Raw genomic sequence first — 21,365 nt, forward strand, 5'->3', positions numbered from 1 at the left:
AAATGAATGCAGTTTGTTTGAAAAATCATCTATATTTGAGGTGTTTTTTTTTAAAGCTTCAGCTTATTTTTACAAATTTTTCCGAAATTTGAAAATTTCTTCAAGTTCTGAGTGTGTAAAAAAATTGACTAAATTCATTGTTCTAGAGTAATTTCAAGAAGCAGAAAAAAGATAATTCTAAATGCTGCCGTTCTCCTAAAAAATACAGACTTTGCTAGATTTCAAACTCAGCTAACCATTTCTATTGAGGGTTGTACAATTGTAACGAGGAAAGAAAAATATGATCTCTTAAATCCCTTACATCTAAATTCATGACATGTGAGCAAATATACTTTGAATATTTCATCTAGTCAAAAACCAGACAAGAACCCCCCTCAAGGTTTTATATAGCTCTTAATGTGGAGAGTGCAACGGAAGTTGAATGTTTGGATGGCCGAGCCTCTTCTGGAGCCTCTCTGCAACCATGAACAACATTGACCCATATACGAAAAGAAACAATACTTATATTATTATTGAATCTTTTTATTTTGTAAGAGTTAAACATTTTTCGTCAGCATTGATTTGATTTGAACATAATTTATTGTACTAAATATACACAGTGGGATTGGGCACAAGTTCTAAAAACTTAAATCGCCCTCTCCCTACATGAGATATTATAACAGGGTGAATTAGAAGTGTTTGCCAGTTTGTACAAAATAGATTACAAGTAAATTAAATAAACTCTCAATGTAGACATACATATACTGCTACATAATTGTTTATACAAATATTTATAAAAATGAGTACAATCAGTTAAATCTACCAGAAGGCTGAATATAAGAATGTACAGTAGAAAATAGATTTTCATTTTCAGCAACACAGAGTGATGTATCCCCCCAGAGTAAAGTCTGAATGTCAACAATATGGACTTTATTAAATCTCAAGAACTTATCGAAAAACTCTTTCCTGGCCTCGTTGTAGTCAGTATCCATATCATTCTTGATATAACTAGAAAAAGCTCACCTTCCATGTGAAGAATAAAGTATTGATAGTATTTCAAAAGGGAAACATTTAAAAAGACTAAATGTACTTGAATACAGGTGGCTATCATAAACTTGTGTATGTTGAAATTTTCTTGGTTTGAAAAAATCTTCAAAATTAAAAGGCAGAAAAAAATTAATTTTTTTCTATCACTAAAGGGGTGCGGGACTCTGACTGCTGGAACTTGAATGGTAGATGTCAATATACATATGAACCTTGTTTCCAGTACAAACCAGGATACTGTGCTGGGCCAACCAATAGACAATGCTGTGTGCGTGGTAAGCAATGCTACAATATTTTTTTAACACTATAAATGCATAAAAAGACCTTTTTTTTCTAAATTAAACCCAATAAACATCATTTCAACAAGACTTTCTTTTGAAATAAAAAAGATACCAATTTGGTGCAATGGGATAACTATTTTCATACCACAATACATTGAATTTATCATGACAAAACATGATGATAAATTACATTATCAATAACATTTCAAAACTGTGATGATGATAAAAAATAATTAAACATCACTTAATCTCAAATCGCACTGTAAAACGGTTTGAGGATTTTAAAAAGTGCTTCAAATTTTGAATTGAAGATTTTCTACGTTGTCATTCAAGGAAAAATTACGCTAAAAATAAAATAAAATGATGAATTTTTAACGTTGATAATGATTCCTTTAATACACTGCATGAAATTGTTTACAGGAGCGGATTTACAGTGTTGGAGGGCACGTGGCATCTGCCAAATGAATTGGAAACGCTGTAGTGGCAAATATCTGAGAGGTTTATGTGGCGGAGGTCTATCTCGCCAATGCTGTGTATAATTTCCTTTATCTTGAAAATTAAACCAGTATGATTGTATCAATTTTGATTTTTGTATGCAATTAAGGTAAAGGCAGTTAGGTAAAACATATTTATGTACAGGTAAACTGTCATTGAGCGCCTTAAGCTCAGATTTTTATCCACCACTTCGAGCATGACTCGATGATAGTAAAATATGAATAGAAAAAATTAATATACCCTCCATAATAGTACAGTGACAAACCTAGAAAAAGATTCTTATTTTTTTAGTTTAATGGATCAACATCCCCACGGCTGAAAGTTATATGTTATGAAGAGACGATCATCCCATTTTCGCCCTTTGGGGGGGGGGGGGGGGCAGTGGTTAGAGCGTTTGCTCTGGAGTCGCAGAGTAAGGAGTTTTGACTCAATGGTAAATTGTATTTGCTGACAAGGTCATTGCATCGATCATAGAACGTACAAAATGTATACTTTAAACATTTAAACTAGACTGCCGATATTTTTGTTTATCAACTTGTTTGTCAATAATTTACCCCGTTTTAGAAACTATTCGTACGTAGAGCATGCTCTTGCGTTTCGAATCAAGTACATGTAAGCTATATAAACCCCGTATGCAGGTGATAAAGGAATATTACTGCATAAGTAAAGGAAGTTGACGATAGAAATGTTAAAGTCATCATGTTTATAATAAAGCTTGTTGTTAGATTACTATTAACGTCTTTTTTTTCAAATAAAATATCCATATATGAAATAAATGTGTCAGACTCTGTGGTATCTTTTATCTCAAGCTCACCAGGATATATCATATCAACATAAGAATGAAAATTACCTTTGTTAATTGACAGTACGTCGTCGATATATCTAAATGTCGAGTTGAAGGCCACAGCAAATGATTTCTTTTTCACGCCTAAAAATTTGCACAAATTCATATAATAAAATAACGAACACATAACAAGCTCCACGGTAAAACTTGTCGAATCCGGCCTGCACTGGTTCCAAATATTTACCGAATTAGACAGCATCCCGGATTACACAACATCTAAAAAATGACATCGAGGGAGACTTGAAATTTACTAATGGTTTATTTTATGAATATAAATTTATTACATTTTTACCCGTGAAATACTGTAATTTATTCATTGAATAAAAATGATATCCTGTCACAGTGTGAAAGGATATCAAAATGATATCCTGTCACAGTGTGATGAATATCAAAAGTGCGGGAAAACTCTCGATTTCCCTTCCCATAACGAAGATTCCTGTAAAAAAAATCTTTCTTGACCTAATGTAAGATAGATGAAAATAAATAAACCACTCTGACAGCGAATAAAACTGTTAAAATTACCAAAAATATGTTGCTAAATCCATGTTTATAGTGTTTTTACCTCACATAGCTATGACGTCTCAACAGCTCAACTATGACGTCACGAGCATATGATTGTATAACAAAAAGACAGAGGCAAAGGGAAAATCAAATATTTTATTTCTTTTAAATGTAATAAACAGAAAATTCAATGTTTTGTAGTTGAATATGGAATTTATTTCACGAGTGGGACAGGGTTTTTGATATTTTCTCGAGTGCGAAGCACGAGTGAAAATATCAAAAATCCTGTCCCACTCGTGAAATAAATTCCATATTCAACTACAAAACATTGAATATCCTCTATATACACATTTTATACATGTTTATCTAATAATTATGGATCGGAAACATGTTTTTTCATTATTAACAATAAACCAAATCTGTAAAATCACCATTTTCATTAATAAAAGCGAAGACTTTAAAGATACCATGAAGCTCTTATTTACGTAACAGCTGCAATATATCCTGTTTTTCACCATCAAGGTCGCCAAACAGTGCCGAATGTATAAAAGGAAAATACATCGATTTAGCAAGTTCATAAGTTCAGAAATGGCATTCAAGAACGAGTCAGTTGTAATGTTCTATTTGGTCATTCTTTTGTTCAGCAGCCCATGTCTTCTCATAGTAAAAGGTAAGATAGTCTGCTTCCATTTAAAAATAATTCTTTAATTTGTATTTGTATAATGAAAAATGTAATATTTCTTACATGTATATACTCTCTTTTCATGTTCAAATGCATTTGGAAAATGGTCTTTGACATTTGAAATAATTGTTTGTCTCATTAAAAAACGACAGGAAAATTCAGTTGTATGATCGTAAAGTGATGGTGTCAACGTATGAGTTAGGAATGTCATTTATTTTCCTTCGTAAGTTTTCCTTATTGTTTTTTAAGTAATCAAACAGTTGAGGATTAAGGAAATCCCGCTTCTGTTAAAAAGGAGGCCCATGGGCCACATCGCTGTCCTAAGCACAAGTGTATGGGTTAGAAAAAGCACAAATCAGTTCAGTATTTAATTTTTTGGGTGGGTGGGGTTGAATCTTATACTACTTAAGGATGCCTCTATATCAATATAGCATATAACTTTGCTGTTCTTGAAAAGAAAATTTCCAATTTTTTCCCTACATATCACAAATTATGGCCCCTTCCTACTCCAACCCTAACCGAATGTTCAATACGTGAGGATGCTTACATGTCAATTGACTAAATATAGTTTTTTTTTCTGTTTTTGAGAAGATTTTTTCCTAATATATATTCTTATGCAAAACTTCGATCTATCATTATTGTCACTTAATACCCCCAGGGGGTCAGGATTTAACAAACTTGAATCTTAACCACCTGAGGACATTTCCATTAGTTCCATAAAAATTATTAATCATGGTTTTGCTATTCTCCGGATGATTAAAAAAATATTTTAAGATACATTCCTTATACTATGTAAAACTTTAATCCCACAATGTGGGCTCCCTACCCTTAGGGGTTATGATTTGAAAAATCCTAAATCTACACTGACTGGGAGTGATTCCTTCATGGCTTTGTTGTTCTTAAGAAAATGTATAAATATTTCCCCTATATAATTCCATGTGAAGCTTTGATTGTACATTATTGCCCAACACTAACACAAGGATATTCTGTGCTAATTTTGGTAAACCGCTGTAATTGGCCCTGTGGGTCTTGAGGAGAAGATGAAAATATGAAAAGTTCACAACAAGGATAACGGGACAATTTTGATCAGAAAAGCTCACTTAAGCCTTTGACATTTTTATGAGCATTTTCAATTATTTAACTATTGGTTTTCTGAGCTCTAACTTAAAATATTACTTCATTATAGAGTAAGAAAGTATTTGTGTATATGGAGAATGTAGATTTCTGATTTTTCTTAAAGACATGTGTGTCTATTTCAAACATAAAAATATCATCTGGTAATCTTTATAATTTTTTTTACTTATCTGTCTTTTTGTCAAAGTAAAAGAAATTCTGAAAAATATGAAGTATTGTTAATCATCTAAAATGGCTAAGACATAATGAATGTACTTGAATGCAGTTGATTTTATGAATGTTTATGTTGACATTAAATTCTTTTGGTAGTTTTATATTTATTGATTACTTTTTTTTACTTAAGGGGATGACTCTCAATGCTGGGCCATAAATGGTAGATGTCTAAGTATGAATGAATCTTGTTTCCGTTCTATAAAGAGATACTGTGATGGGGAAGATAGAAAATGCTGTCTTTCTGGTAAGGAAAACCTACAATGTTTTTTGAAGACGGATGCGAATACATATGAAAACCTTTTTCTTAATTATACCGTAAATACCATATTTTACAACGATTTACTTAAGTACAGATGAAACAAACAATTTTTTTTCTTTGGAGTAAACTGAATATCATCCCGCATGCCTAGAAAAGTGGACAATTCTTTGAATTTTTGCTCCTTAGTCTTGGAAAATGAAATACATTTATAAACTAGATGCTGTCATGAGACAGTAATACCCGCACTAAGGTGTTTGCCTCTAAATGCACACTTCTTCATATTGGGCTTTACCAAGGGAAAAGTCAGTATAATTCAATAATTTACATAATACATGTATTCATCAAATTGAGCATAATATGCTCAGGTGACCATGTAGCTGCAGATCTGCAGCGTTATGGTTTTATATATTTGACTTTGACCATAACGCTACAGATCCCCATATGCAAAAAAGGTGCAATTTACGGCGCAATATTTTTTGCACACTCTTGGGCAGTTTTTCTCCACTTTCTAGCATTGGTCAATCAACTACCTTTCACTCCCTAATTTTAGACTCATTCTGTAGCCAATATGTATATTTTGTCCACCTCCCAGCCATTTAATGATTTATAGTCATCTCTACAGGCAAAAAACTCGCTTGATGTGAATTTTCAGCAATCTAACAAATAATTTTAATCAAGCGAGTTTATCACGTGTAGAGACGACTATAAAAGGATTGGAGATGGATAAAATATACAGATTAGTTAAACAATGTGCCTAGAATTAGGGAGTGAAAGGTAGTAAATTAACCGATGCTGGAAAGTGGAGAAATTCTCCCCAGAAGTGCGCAAAACGTATTGCGCCGTAAATTGCACCTTTTTTGCATATGGGGATCTGTAGCTTTATGGTCAAAGACTAATACATGTATATAAAACCATAACGCTACAGATCTGCAGCTAGTGACCATGTGACCCATGGGAATCCATCTTATTGGTATTTCATATTCATAATTGATTACCAGTCGGAAATTAAACAACAGAATTAAATTAATGATGTAATTAGGTTTGATAAAGGGGGGGGGGGGGGGGGTGTATAAATTTTTGGCACATGCTGTATAAGTGGAAATTTTAGCGAAACGCAAATTTAGCGATTTCTACCTAAAATCTGGTATTTTATTTTTAGCGAGAAGTAATTTTAGCGATTTTAAAATGCTAATTCAAGAAGCTTTTACAAATGATAAGCAATTAATTTTCAGTGGTATTCAATTTTAGCGATGTCAGCACCCTCGCTAATAATGCCAAAATTAAATCCTCGCTAAAAATTCTACTTGTACGGTAATTGGAACTTTTTAAATCTATTTTCTAATATAGATTAACAAAAAATAATATTATTCAAATTAGTGTAAAGCGTTTTTGATGAATTTTTCAAAATGTGCAAAGTTTATTTATATTTGATTAGGCAGAAACTTCTTGAAAGCTGCCATATACACAATCAATTTAGTCATCCCCCACCCCTCTCCCATCAACACACACACACAAACACACCTTATTTGCCTGTTTTTGGAAATAGGCCTAAACATCTTTTGTAATTTTCAATTTGTTCTTGCACTATACATGTATCTGAACACCTGCATCACATTGGGCTTGCGTCACGTTCCCAACTTAAGTACTAGTTTTACCACTGGCATTATCATTTTAGATTTCACTGCACGTGCAGTAGGCTACTATAGTGTGCATCATTGCATAGGCCTATATGTCAGTAGGAATTATTTCATTTTGTGCTTTAACTGGATTATATTTCATGAAGATGACAAGGCCTAATTAATGACAATCGGTAAGTACAAGTTTTGGTATAGATTTGGGTAAAATAGTCTGAAATGCAAACGGTTAGGTTCAAGTTTAAAGGATCAAAGGTCATCCGATGCTACAATAGATGAATTTCACATTCTGAAGAGTTATCCCCCGTTATCAACGTTACATTCAGTTACAAGATCCAGAGTTTTTTTTCTGGGGGGGGGGGGAGGGCCAGACCAGAATTTCCTGAGAAGCAAAAAAAGAAAAAGAAGAAGTTATGGTTGGGTCTGTTTTCTAGGGTGGAGGGACACTTAGGGCATTCAAAGTCATTTTTACTTCCTCCAGTATAATTATTATAGTCCTGCAAATTCCAGGGGGGGGGGGGGGTTGAGGGGGCGATCTCCCAATCCACTTCCCTGTCCCTGTAATGACAAATGATCATGTGACTCCTAAATAGTAGGAAACTTTTTCCATTTGACTATACATAATTTTGTTACTTGTGTTATTATGTTATGTAAATTTAATGGTATAAATGTTATGAACCCCTGGAGGTCATCCCCACTCTCCTAATGAGCTGGAAATGTTCACAATATGACTGCATTAAATTAAATAAAAGTGCATCAATGATAAGATTACTTGACATTTTATTCATGAATTCGTGTCAACCTGTCTTCCTAGAATTAGGAAATCATTCAGAGATGGACCACATTAAACTCTTTGTATAAACATTTTTTTTTAAATGTAAAAACAAGTAGTAGTTTGCATACATGAACAAACAGGGGTCTGGGAAGGGATGAGGGGAAGGATCGAGTTAATATTTCTTTACGCCTTAATGGTTGAAAACTCCTAAAATGAATGTTGACCTCAAATCTAATTTGTCCTCATTATTTTTCAAGTGGTGGTGTCTCCATATGAGTGAAAAATTCCTGAGAGGGATGTTTAACAACAAACAAAATGACATAAAAACACAATATTGATTTGCGTTAAGAAATATGCAGGGGATTTTTTCCATCATAAATTTTCTTCTCAAGAACAGCAAGGGCATTATTGTCCTCCATTTTGGGGAAAGGGAGGGGACATTAAATCCCATTTGTCTGTCAGTCTGTCCATCTTATTGACAGTTAGTATGTGCATCTGTCACAATAAATTTAACCTTGGTCATAACTTTTGAATAATAAGAGATAGTGCTTTCATATTTCACATGTACATTACCACAAAACTTTCTAAATATACTATGATTTTTTTAACCCAAGTGAGACCTTGACCTTAAAGTTTTACCTACTTTCCAAAAAAAAACATTTTTAATTGATCATTTTGAAAGAGAAAAGAAAGGGCATTCAAATTATACATGTTTATTACATGTGAAAAGACTTTTCTAAATATATCATGACTTTTGACTCTGTGACCTTGACCTAGAAGTTTAACCTACTTTTCAAAAATATATTGTTTATACAACTTTTGATTCAAAAGAGATAGGAATTTCATATTTGACATGTACAACAAAATGTTTCAGAGCATGCTATGATTTTTCCCCTTTGACCCAGTTTTCAAAAATTGATATATGATAGGGGTGCATATTTGACACACAATCTGCCATAAATTATAGCATCCCATTCACTAAAACACAGAAAGCAGAGGACCACAATTCTTTGAATTTGCTTGTATAATCTTGATATATGGAAACATCCTCATATAATGTAGATTCAAGTTTTTTATGCCACACCATGATTAGGAATGCATGTATAGTTTTGTCATGTCCATCCTCCACCCTTCCATCTGTCTTTCCATTGGGCTCAAAGAAACTTTCTAGATATTTGTATCAAAGTTCATATGTTGATGCATACTGATGTAAATATCCAACTGCAGCAATATTTTTTGACTTTGACCTTTCCTTTGACCTTCACTTAACTTTTCTTTAAATTAGTGTTTAGCTTTATTTTAAAGAAACCCTTCAAGTTGTGTAATGAAACTTCACATGATGATACATACTGATGTAAGCTTTACAATGCTTCACTCTTTTTTACCTTGACCTTTCCTGTGACCTTGACTTCACTTTTCTAAAATTAATGTCTAGATCAGTTTTGAATAAACAATTCAAGATATATTTATCAAACTCCATATGCTGATACATACTGCTGAGAGCTATTAATACATCAACTTATTTTGACCTTGAATTTTCCTTTGACCTTGACCTCACTTTTTAAAATATGTGTTTATCTAAGTTTTAAATAAACCATTAATTATAGTTTTATCAAACTTCATATGCTAATAGTAAATTCATACTGATGTAAGCTTTTCAACTGCAACAACATTTTGGCCCCAACCTTTCCTTTGACCTCTCTTTTTTTAGAAAAAGTGTTCAGCTCAGTTTCATTAAATCATTCAAGATATTTTTATCAAACATAATATGCTGATATGTATTAATGAAGCTACTCAACTGCATCAAAAACTTCACCTTGCACATTCCTGTGACCTTGACCTCCATCCTTTTTAATTTGTATTTCGCTTAGTTTTAAAGAAATGATTTAAGACATTTTTAAAACATCATTTTTCGACCCCCATTAGTCCCCCCGGGGCAAAATCAAAATTCTGAAACCCTGCTGTACATCTACATGACACTATCAACCATCTCCCAAAAGATGATTAGGCTACTGTGTAAAATGTAAGAGGAGTTCAGGGAAGACGGGGCTTTTTGCATAAAAAACATCATTTTTCGACCCCCATTTGACCCCCCGGGGCAAATTCTAGATTCCGAAACCTTAATGCACATCTACATGACACCACCAACCATCTCCCAACAGATGATTAGGCTACTGTGTAAAATGTAAGAGGAGTTCAGGGAAGACAGGGCTTTTTGCATAAAAAACTTCATTTTTCGACCCCCATTTCACCCCCCGGGGCAAAATCAAAATTCCGAAACTTTACTGCACATCTACATGACACCACCAACCATCTCCCAAAAGATGATTAGGCTACTGTGTAAAATGTAAGAGGAGTTCAGGGAAGACGGGGCTCTTTGCATAAAAAATGTCATTTTGCGACCCCCATTTGACCCCCCGGGGCAAAATCAAAATTCCGAAACCTTACTGCACATCTACATGACACCACCAACCATCTCCGAAAAGATGATTAGGCTACTGTGTAAAATGTAAGAGGAGTTCAGGGAAGACGGGGCTTTTTGCATAAAAAACGTCATTTTTCGACCCCCATTTGACCCCCCGGGGCAAAATCTAGATTCCGAGACCTTACTGCACATCTACATGACACCACCAACCATCTCCCAAAAGATGATTAGGCTACTGTGTAAAATGTAAGAGGAGTTCAGGGAAGACGGGGCTTTTTGCATAAAAAACGTCATTTTTCGACCCCCATTTGACCCCCCAGGGCAAAATCAAAATTCCGAAACCTTACTGCACATCTACATGACACCACCAACCATCTCCCAAAAGATGATTAGGCTACTGTGTAAAATGTAAGAGGAGTTCAGGGAAGACGGGGCTTTTTGCATAAAAAATGTCATTTTTCGACCCCCATTTGACCCCCCGGGGCAAAATCAAAATTCCGAAACCTTACTGCACATCTACATGACACCAGTAACCATCTCCCAAAAGATGATTAGGCTACTGTGTAAAATGTAAGAGGAGTTCAGGGAAGACGGGGCTTTTTGCATAAAAAACATCATTTTTCGACCCCCATTTGACCCCCCGGGGCAAAATCAAAATTCCGAAACCTTACTGCACATCTACATGACACCACCAACCATCTCCCAAAAGATGATTAGGCTACTGTGTAAAATGTAAGAGGAGTTCAGGGAAGAAAAGTGTGACAGACGGACGGACGGACGGACGGACATGAGTAACAACAATATACCCGAACTTTCTTTAGAAAGTGCGGGTATAAATATTAGTTAATACTTTAATAAAACAACAAATATGGACAAATCATACTGACGTTGCGCGCAGTGTTGGTGTCAGTTTCGGTAATGTCAAAATTACGTTATTTTACGTGAAGTTCTAGAAAATTTATTTGACGTTACTTTTTTACTAACATTTTTTATAGAGGAAAAATAAAAACCCAGTAATGCCGCCAATTATATAATGCAGGTAATTGAAAACACGTGTAATTAAATTCTCTGCACCCTTTTGCAAGCATATTGCGGGAGGAAAATATAAGCACTGTTTGCCTCATTTAAAAAAAAATTTGGTAGAAATAATGAAACTTGTTCAACATCACATATTAAATTTACATGCTTTTTATTTTATTGAGATAAATTCAAACAATTCCATATCATATCAGTAGGCCCTAGAACCTGTCCTTTGTTTTCAGTAAATTGTACGATTGTAGATACGTTGCTGATTTAGCATTGACTTATTTTTTTTGTTCAAAGTCCAATCCATCTTGATGAAAATCTGATACATTTGTACTCACCTCCGACAACCCCTGACCCTTATTCAATATTGGACCATTCAATGTAAACTCGCCATGTATGGAACAGTTTATACAAGTTTATTGTGGGTTTATTCAAATTTGAAATCATATCCTTGCATAAATTTTGGTTTGTGTGATTTTTTTCTCGTGTCATAATTCGAGCTCTGAATGGTACTTTTGTACAAATTCTGACAAGGATATATACCGATGCAGTGTACAACTATACACTGCACATGTTTTACTTTTATATATAAATACAACTTTTAAAACTAAAAAAAATAATGATTCTTCTAAATAATCATTATTGGTATGTTTTTCTTTTACCCATATCAGGCTCATCAGCAATTAAGAGTAAGTTTTGGAGAGAAAAAAATATTTTGACGCTTTACATAACATTTTATGCATTGAACCTAAGAACGTCAAAACGCCAAATTTTTACGTCTGTGACATTTATGTTGACATTTAATTTTTATCAGGATTTTGTCACCATTCTATTGAAATTATTTTGGAATATACCAATAACATTTTGAAAAGTTGCACATTTTTTAAAAATCCCTTAATTTTCTACTATGTCTACTTTAATATGTCTACTTTGAATGACTACACATATGATCAATGTTACCACATTTATACAATTATAGTAAGATTTATTACTTCTGGACAATGTGTGACATTTATGTTGACATTGTAAAAAGCTTCTAAAACAAACACTTTTTTATAGAATCAATTCATTTTCATATCTAAAAAAAAGTTTTGATTTTGCACATTTTTTATTAAACGTTGTTTGGTGCCAAATCAGAAAAATGAATTCTTAAAACGTAGGTCATTGCTGGAGTGTAGCATTTAAACCTAACGTAATTGCCTTCAAATTCAATTGTGACGTATAGCTACATGTAGTACATATATGTGACGCGCCAAGCAAAAACCTCCCTTATCTCTATTATGACGTAACGTCAAAAGACGCGTCTAAAGTCAACAAGGTAAATGCGACGTAAAAACGTCTCCTTGAGAGAAACTCTCCCCAGTAGAACAAGGGGATGTTGTTTTATTTATATGCTAAGACAGATTTTTTGGTTTAATTTGATGTAGTTTATTCATTAAGAACGTAGTCTCCGTCAAGTGACTGTGAGATCTTTCATTTTCACAATTAAGTGTGTATTTTTCAAAGATTTTAAGTGGTGGCTGAAAAATTACCGTAAGGCCGTTTTTAAAATGAAGTTTGTTTGTCCTCTCCCTATTCGGGTTAAAAAATTGCATCGGTAGGTAGGGCGATTTTTTTTGGTCGGAAAATTTCAGTGTTGAATTTCTGATACAAAAAAAAAGTTGTTGATAGGATGAGAAAATTCCGGAATGAATAATTTGAAAGTTTTAAAAAGATTTTAGTCGGTTCATTTTAAAAGGTCAAATAAACAAGTTTTTAAAGATAGGTTTTCTTTTTTAATTTAATGTCCAGTTGTTTCATCGTGATGCACATGCAAGAAAAATTTAACAGCAGCATTAAACTAAGGTATCTTTTTAAATAGCGATGCAATGAAGATTGACCTGAACTACTTCTCTTTTATTTATGGAATGAATTTTTAAATACTTACCAAATTTATACGGTATAAATTGAGTTCGGACAGTTAACGCTGCCGTTTATATAAATAAAACGTGAACTGTAATTGATAAATAGTTAAGTTTACTTTTTTTAAAAAAAGTATTCTCTATAGATATGACACAGAGTATTTGATTTGGACACTTCTTCCGGAATAAGTTTTAGCTGTTGATTTAAAATGAATATTTTGAAGAAAGACTACTTTTTGAGCTTCTCGATTTATTTTATTGTTGAACACCTCATGTTGTACAAAAAATATAGACCCCCCCCCCTTTCTCCTGTGTCGCGTGTCTGCTCTATTTCTTTGGATACTTTGTTCAATTTTTGTCTAGAATATACGGATGCTCGCATACATTGTAAGTTACAGGCCCACTGTCTAAGATATTTTATGATTGAGAATTAAACAGATTGAACATATGTTTATCGACCTTTTCATATTCGGTTTGATGAGATTATACACAATACACCGAATGTAAAAATGGCAAACATGATACATCGCTAAAATGTTATATAAATTGTTACAAATTCATACAAATTATTTGAACACTTTTAAAACATTCCAACCTATCATTATTTTGTGCATGGTTTATCTACATGTACTAAAGAAGATTCTGGAGTTCTGGATTCCTGAAAACAACAAGAATTTCGGTCATTTATAAAATCGCTGAATCAGGCTGTTGCATGTACATGTAGTAATGTCTCCGGTGCTCACTCATCCCTCTTAACTTAAAACATCAATGCAGTATGAAAGTATACTTAAACGTTTTAGAGATTTAAGACTTTCATTTTAATGGTTTTATTTTAACCTTTAGCATTAAGGATTATTTAACCTGTAATAATTATTTCCCCGACAAAGACTTTACGACATGTACCAACATTTCATGATTTAACATCTACCTTGGAAAATAATCTTGTTTCCTTCTGTTGAATCGCAATAAAATGAATATGTATTCATGCGTTTCAAATTATGAAAATTTGCTACCAATTACACGTAATTTATCAAATGTATACATGCAACAAACTTTAACAGTGTCAATAATTTTTTCCTGTAAAAGTTGCATTGAACAATGTACATGTATGGGCAGTTTAATGCAAAATTTGTACGGTACAAATCTACACAATATATGTTAATCCGTGGTAATATGCCTATATTTGTTACAGATATATGAAAGTTGGAGGATATAAATATCTGAATATATTTTACTTGAGTCAATGATCAAAACGCTCTATACTCTAAGATAAAGGATTTATCGAACATAAAAAATACATGTTGGTCGGCTGGAATATTGCGTGCTTGATATATCTGAATATATATTTTACTTAAGTCAATGATCAAAACGCTCTATACTCTAAGATAAAGGATTTATCGAACATAAAAAATACATGTTGGTCGGCTGGAATATTGCGTGCTTGATCAACTTACCCATTCATACAGCTTCTCGTGTATCAAAAAAAAATGTATAAAATACAACAATTAATTATTTTTTAAAAAAATAACAAAAATTACAGCTTAAGATTGTACATGTGTGTCTTGTTCTTGTTTAATTAATTCAGGTAATCAATTAAGCGTGAATGTCCATAGCTGGGACACGCCCCCCTTCCTGTTTACGATGATCGAAGAATATGAAGAATGTTTTACCCGTTCTCTTACTTTCTGTTGCTATTTTTAACACGCGTGTTTTTACCCATACTAAAATGCAACTTGCATCTAATATGATTAAAATAAATCATATCTGTGCATGTACTTTCTCAGGAAGGTAACAGTGAAGCTTTTAGTATTTGCCTTATATTCTTTGTCTAGAAATGAAGTTGTGGAGTGTACGTGTCACTTGTGGGATTCATATATATATTCTGGTATTGTGGTTTGTTATTCGGCTTATATACAATATTCAAAATTAACTCATGATTAACTTCATACATACAAATTACATTTTTTTTAACTAACAAGATTTAAAAATACATATATTTTATTGGTTGGGGATGGGTGTTACATTCTGATTCACTGAAAAGTATGCAGACGCATTTAGTTACGAAAATAATTCCAAATATATGTATTTTCATTAATTTAAACATTAATAAAAGATTCGAAACGGAAGGCCAGGAAAAATGAATCAAATGTTAAAAGATCACCAAGAAATAATGATTGAACACTTTAAAATTTGATGCACCTAATCTTTATTGAATTGATTTAAACACGCATTTATTGAATTATACAAATGGATTGAAAACAAGTTTGACAACTTTCAAGTTCTTCTTGTGAATTAAAGACTGATTTCATAACGACTCCTAAAGAAGAAAAGGATCAAACTCTACTACAAGAGACAAATACAATTTATTCTTGTGTGCAGAATACCTTTTCAATAAGCCAAAAAGTCTTCAGTATCAAAACACTCGAAACTACAGTAAAACATGTAAATAGTCAACTTGTGGTAAAAGAAATGTTATTTTTCTTTTAGATAGAAAAAAAAATCTGTTGCACTCTTTACAATTTCAGGTATTTAAAACATGAACTATGACAACAATACATCATGTACTTTCTATATCTATTTTGTGTATTGTATAGACTTTTAATGCCCGGGGGGGGGGGGGGGGGGGGGCTAAGGGCTGTTTCGAACTTTTTTTAAAGATAAATACTTTGATAGTGTAACAGAGACAATTAAGTGCCTCTGCTTAATTGGGATTGGACCCATGGCCTCTGTGCTTTACCGAATAAGCTTAAGGGTCAACCCACAGCCCAAGCTAGTACATGTAGTAGGAAGCCGTACGTGTGTCGTTTATACTACCACAATAGGATTTTTTTTATCCAAATGTTGATTATTTTCTTTTACTTTTGCAGTGTTGTAGATTTCTGCCATTTTACTGCATTAAAAAGCCATAAATTGGAGGATCTTCCAGAGGAAGGGAAGATATTTGATTTTGTCTTGAGTTTTGGTTTTTTCCCTTGACGATCATCCCCCCCCCCCCGTCTTTCGTTTCTCAAAGAAATATTTTAGAATGTTTATTTTCTATTATTACGATGAAAAAATCTTAATTGTTGATACTATTAAGGGACTCAAATCAAAAGTTTAATAATATGTAATAATATGAATATCATCAAATTATTGTATAGCTTTACGTTATTTTACGGTTTTACGTTATGAAAATCCATGCAGTTACGCACGCGTACGCTGTACGTCAAGGTAAATATCCCGTCTTTGTCATGCGATCTTTTATACATTTATTTACAGAAATATATGCCATGTTATACATCAAATGAAAGAGAAAGAAAATCTCTACAAGAATCAATAAACAACTGAAAATGTCAAAATTCTTCGTTAAGGGAGGTTTTTGCTTGGCGCGTCACATATGTAACACGTCAATTATTATTAAAATTTAAGGCACCGCAAGTTAAAACTCTGTCTAGAGATCTTTTCCTTTATAACAAGGCAACATTTTGTAGAATTTCAAATAATTTTCAACATCAATTTTACACCTAGCATTACAAAATTTTCCATTTTACGAATCTTTTAAAACTTTGCGACATTGAACCCCCAAACTTTGTGACACACCATCTGAGTCAATGTCCCCACAATAAATCGGCTTAATATCAGAAACCCAAAATACATATCGACACAAAATATCAGTCTAATTTAAAATACAGTTCCTTGTACACAAAAAGGATCATTGGCATGCCACTTTAAAATTGATTTTGCACATGAAATTATTTTTTTTTAAGTTACTGATGACATTTCACGTTTCTTCCATATTTCTTCGGATAACGCTTATCTACATCGCGGTCTTGCATTTTGAACCACACGTTCACAACATTCGAATTGAACAACATCACAATTATAAAACTTTACATCATTTACATCATATTTTGAACTTTTCTGCTAAATTTTATGTGTATCTTGTTTGTTTTATGGAAACAATTAACAATTTGTTATTGCGTGTGCGACGCTCCTGTTACCGGTCTACATGCGTTTTTGACGTAATTGATTGAATAGTCGAATTCATATCTTTAATAATTGGAATTTTATAATCAATATTTTTTTAAAAATGTATTTAGAATACAATTAACGACCGAATGATATATAGTTTTCATATAGTGAATTGTTTTAAAATTATGGAAATAGCGCAAATGCCGCCGCCATATTAATTTTCGACATTGTGACACCAACACTGTGCGCGACGTCATTCAGTAAAGGATAACAGATGATAATCAAATTTCAGAATATGTTAGCTTAGTACTTAAAGTGTATTGTAAACTTTATTAAAATATAAAAAGCCAGGTAAATTTTATGAGGATTATTTTTTTTTTGGTAAAATGACACTTTTAGTAATGACAAGGTCATTGTATCGATCATAGAACTTAAAGAATGGTGAGTTTAAACGAAATTCGCCGATATTCTGGTTTCAGCAGCTTTTCTTTAAATAATTTACCTTGTTTTAGAATTTCTTCATATGTAGATCTCGCGTATAAAATCAGCTGATAGAAAAGTATTTAATTTCTTGATTACATTTTTGAAATTGTTAACAGGAGCGGATTATAAATGCTGGTGGGTAGGTGGTACTTGCCAAAATATTTCGAACTTCTGCAGAGGCAATTATATGAGCAGACTTTGTGGCGGAGGTGTATCACGCCAATGTTGTGTATAAATCCGCTGATATTCGAAAATAAAACCAGTATGACTGTATCCATTTTGATTTTTTTTCTAATTTGTTTTGTAGAAAAAACAATAGCGTACTGCTAAAAACATGTGCAGGTATATATACAGTCTCGTGTCAAAATTATTTGCAAAGACATAGCATCGCTCGGATTAAACTTCGGTATCGCGTTTGTATTATCCGTCGTTTTTAGAAACAATGGTAGAGTTATCTCTCTTACTTTATTTAAAGCTTCACAGGGACAGCATTTATCTCGTCATTTTACATGACGTTTTTGTCGTCTGCAATAGTTACTCTTGGACTGCAACAACAATTGGTAGAAAAGGGAAGGAATTACGTCTGGAAAAGAAACAATCCATTTTATCACTTAGAAAAGCAAGTTTGAAACTACAAAAAAATATCGGATGTTACCAGAAGGCCATTATTAACGAAACTTACGTTTTTGTAGCGTCAGGGAAAACTGAAGATGTTGAAAACAAAACAAGTGGTTGGCCAAAAATGTGTAGTGCACAGGATGAGCGACAATATTTTGTAGACTGCTAGAATGAAGCTCTAGCCAAATGTAACAGAATTAGTGAATATTAAAAATAAAACTGGTAAAACAAAATGAATAAAACATTGTAAAATGTTATAAAATAAAAAGATTTTTTTGAAACGAGATTAATGCAAAAGGAGGGATGAAAAGAAAAAAAAAGCGCTTGCGCGTAGTGAATTAAAAAAGCGTGTGAAATGGTGCAAAGAAACAAAAAGAGAACTATGGATGCATTTACCCAGGAAAAATGACGATTGACGCATATACATGTATATGTGGAGAAAAACCGGAAAGGAAAATAAGGGTTCCGCCTCGTATTTCAACACCAGCCGGGCTTCGTTTGCATTATGATCAAAAGGGTGCATTACTTACACTTTTTGTGTTGTAGATAGGAGCATAAATGCTCAAACATTGTCATATATACATGTAGAGATTATTAACAATGTTCTTTGGCCCGTTGTTGCAGCACAGTTTCCATCAAACGATAACCTATTTCAAGATGTCAATGTCTCTGTTCTTTGGGACATATCTTTGAAGGACTTTATGGATCTTGAGAACATATCTCACAATGGAATGGCCCTGACTTAAATATAATCGAAAACTTTTGAAGAAAACTTAATTAAACAGGAACTATCTAAAAGGGTACATAATTTGTGAAATGCGAATGACATGGAAGCGGTCATACAGGTATGCGAAAATATCCATCTTGACTTCATCCTGGACCTTAATAGGGTCATTGAACGCAAAATCCAATCTAAGCGAATACTAAGTGGTGTTCATCAAATTAATAGGTATGTTTAACTTATAAAATGCGTAGACTGAAGATCGATTGATTGATTGATTGTATGTTGTTTAACATCCCTCTCGAGAATTTTTCACTGATATGGAGACGCCGCCACCTGCCAGTAGAAAGCAGCAAATTTTGTCCTTTGTTCGGCAATCAGGGCCATTGAGCAGTGAGGGATTTTTTTCGTGCCAGCACCTACTGCGAAAAGGTACCTCGATTTATACGGTATCATCCGAAGGACTGTTCTCCACGTCCCACAGTGGGATTCGAAACCGCAACGTAAGAATCAACTTCTTACTTCGCAACTCTAGAGCAGCTGCTACAACCAGTGTTCCACGCGGGCGACTGTAGAACGAAGAAAAACATTGATGAATTTGTTTTGTCTACATCGCCACAATTTTCTTTATACGAATTCTTTTTTACATAAGACTGTATACTTGTGAACTGCCATCATTTATTGTTTTTGTGCCCCTTTATCAGCATTTATCCGCTAATTTAAGTATGAATAGTAAATGATATATTATGGATAAAATATACATTCTCCATAAACACACTGCTGTTAAAAGTCTTTTGTTACATTTATCGTAACGTTTTAAAGCTGATTAGGCGATTGCAATTATATTTATAGATCTTACTTAATACACATATGTGTTTTGCCTAAATCATTATTTTGTACAGAATTGTATTATAAATAATATGTAAATGTACATGAAAAAAAATGTAATTATCAAATTGATTGATTGATTGATTGATTGTATACTATTTAACGTCCCTCTCGAGAATTTTTCACTCATATGGAGACGCCACCACTTGCTGGTGGAGAGCTGCAAATTTTGTCCTATACTCGGCACTTAGGGCCATTGAGCAGGGAGGGTTCTTTTTCGTGCCAGCACCTTCTGTGACACGGGACCTCGATTTATAGGTCTCATCCGAAGGACCGGTCTCCACGTCCCACAGTGGGATTCGAACCCGCGACGTAAGGATTGACTCCTTACCTCGCGACTCTAGAGCAGACGCTCTAACCACTGCGCCACGCGGGCGACTTAATTATCATAGAAAATTTAATGCAGTATACAGTTATCATAGAAAATTTAATGCAGTATACATAAACAATATAATTGCTTCGCAAATACATGTATCTATTTTTATTTCAATCAACCATATTTCACTCAACAAAACATTAGTTTTATAATTCAAAAGCAAATTGTTTGAATTGGATACTTATAATAACATTTTTGTTTTAGAAAATATTGAATGCAGATTTCTTTTGCTTACATACAAGTATTGCCAAAGACCCTTAATCGCCAAACTCCGTCAATACCTTACTCCGTCATTTTCGGGAAACTACGTGGAATTTATAAACGAATGCGATTGTGACGCATGATAGTCTATCATTAAGGTTTAACATGATGAATACCATGGTGAATACGACTATAAGCTTTTTTGTATTTATTTGCACAAATGCACTACGCTTTGAGATAACGTTTTTGCGACATTATTACTACTAACATGTATAAATACGTTATGTTATTATTGTATGTGTGTATACTGCTGATGTCTTTTGTATCAGCCCGAGACACCAATATCAGCCAGAGGGCCGAAGGCCCGAGGGCTGATATTGGTCGAGGGCTGATACAGGATGTGATGTGGAAAAGGGTATGTTTTATTATATTTATTACATACTTAGTAATAAAATACAGAATACATTAAGTTGAGAAGAAAATTAATAAATTAATAATGCATGGACTTCTTAAAATGTACACAGTTTAAAATAATCTATATAAGTATAAAAATAATTTTTGGGGAAAAAATTGTCTGTTCGTTAAAAATTGTAGACAACCCCGGTGACTAAGTAGAGACCATTAAAAGAAATGGCAATGGCGGGATTCGCATTCCATTTAGTGGTGTAATAAACACCCTTTTTGGTAATATAATTTAAACATTATTCAATAATTATAACTGTGTAGCAAACAAGAAACAAATCAAGATATAATTAATTTTGAAGAAAAATGCTGGGTTTTTTTCCGCTAATAGTGACTGAGTTTGGGTACTCGGGGATAAATTGTTTTTAAAAGACTTAGTGCTTTTATTATACAATGTTTTATCAACATGTTTTTAATGTTTATATATAATTGTAATAGAGTGAAATTTTATATGTTTTTAATAAATTTATTT

At 33.2% G+C, this 21,365-nt stretch overlaps 1 protein-coding gene and 1 long non-coding RNA gene across 2 annotated transcripts; both read left to right on the forward strand.

Moving 5' to 3' along the window:
- The first annotated feature begins 1,109 nt into the window (after nucleotides 1-1,109).
- Nucleotides 1,110-1,884, forward strand: LOC134263665 (uncharacterized). Its single transcript, XR_009991330.1, has 2 exons — nucleotides 1,110-1,298; nucleotides 1,725-1,884. It is a non-coding gene; the product is annotated as an uncharacterized LOC134263665 (long non-coding RNA).
- Nucleotides 1,885-3,685: 1,801 nt separating this feature from the next.
- Nucleotides 3,686-17,900, forward strand: LOC134263664 (uncharacterized). The gene is made up of 3 exons (XM_062746037.1): nucleotides 3,686-3,814; nucleotides 5,304-5,417; nucleotides 17,744-17,900. The coding sequence occupies exons 1-3, from the start codon at nucleotides 3,733-3,735 to the stop codon at nucleotides 17,860-17,862; spliced, it is 315 nt and encodes a 104-aa protein (XP_062602021.1). The 5' UTR covers nucleotides 3,686-3,732; the 3' UTR covers nucleotides 17,863-17,900.
- Nucleotides 17,901-21,365: the final 3,465 nt, after the last annotated feature.

The sequence above is a fragment of the Saccostrea cucullata genome, unplaced genomic scaffold (assembly GCF_032062105.1).
Source record: "Saccostrea cucullata isolate Sc308-1 unplaced genomic scaffold, CSIRO_AGI_Scuc_v1 ctg11073, whole genome shotgun sequence".
Lineage (NCBI taxonomy): Eukaryota > Metazoa > Mollusca > Bivalvia > Ostreida > Ostreidae > Saccostrea > Saccostrea cuccullata.

Coding starts and splice junctions, on each gene's coding strand:
- LOC134263664 (XM_062746037.1), top strand. CDS start 3,733: ATGGCATTCAAGAACGAGTCAGTTGTAATGTTCTATTTGGTCATTCTT. Junction 3,815..5,303: donor ATGTCTTCTCATAGTAAAAG/GTAAGATAGTCT, acceptor TTTTTACTTAAG/GGGATGACTCTCAATGCTGG. Junction 5,418..17,743: donor TAGAAAATGCTGTCTTTCTG/GTAAGGAAAACC, acceptor AATTGTTAACAG/GAGCGGATTATAAATGCTGG.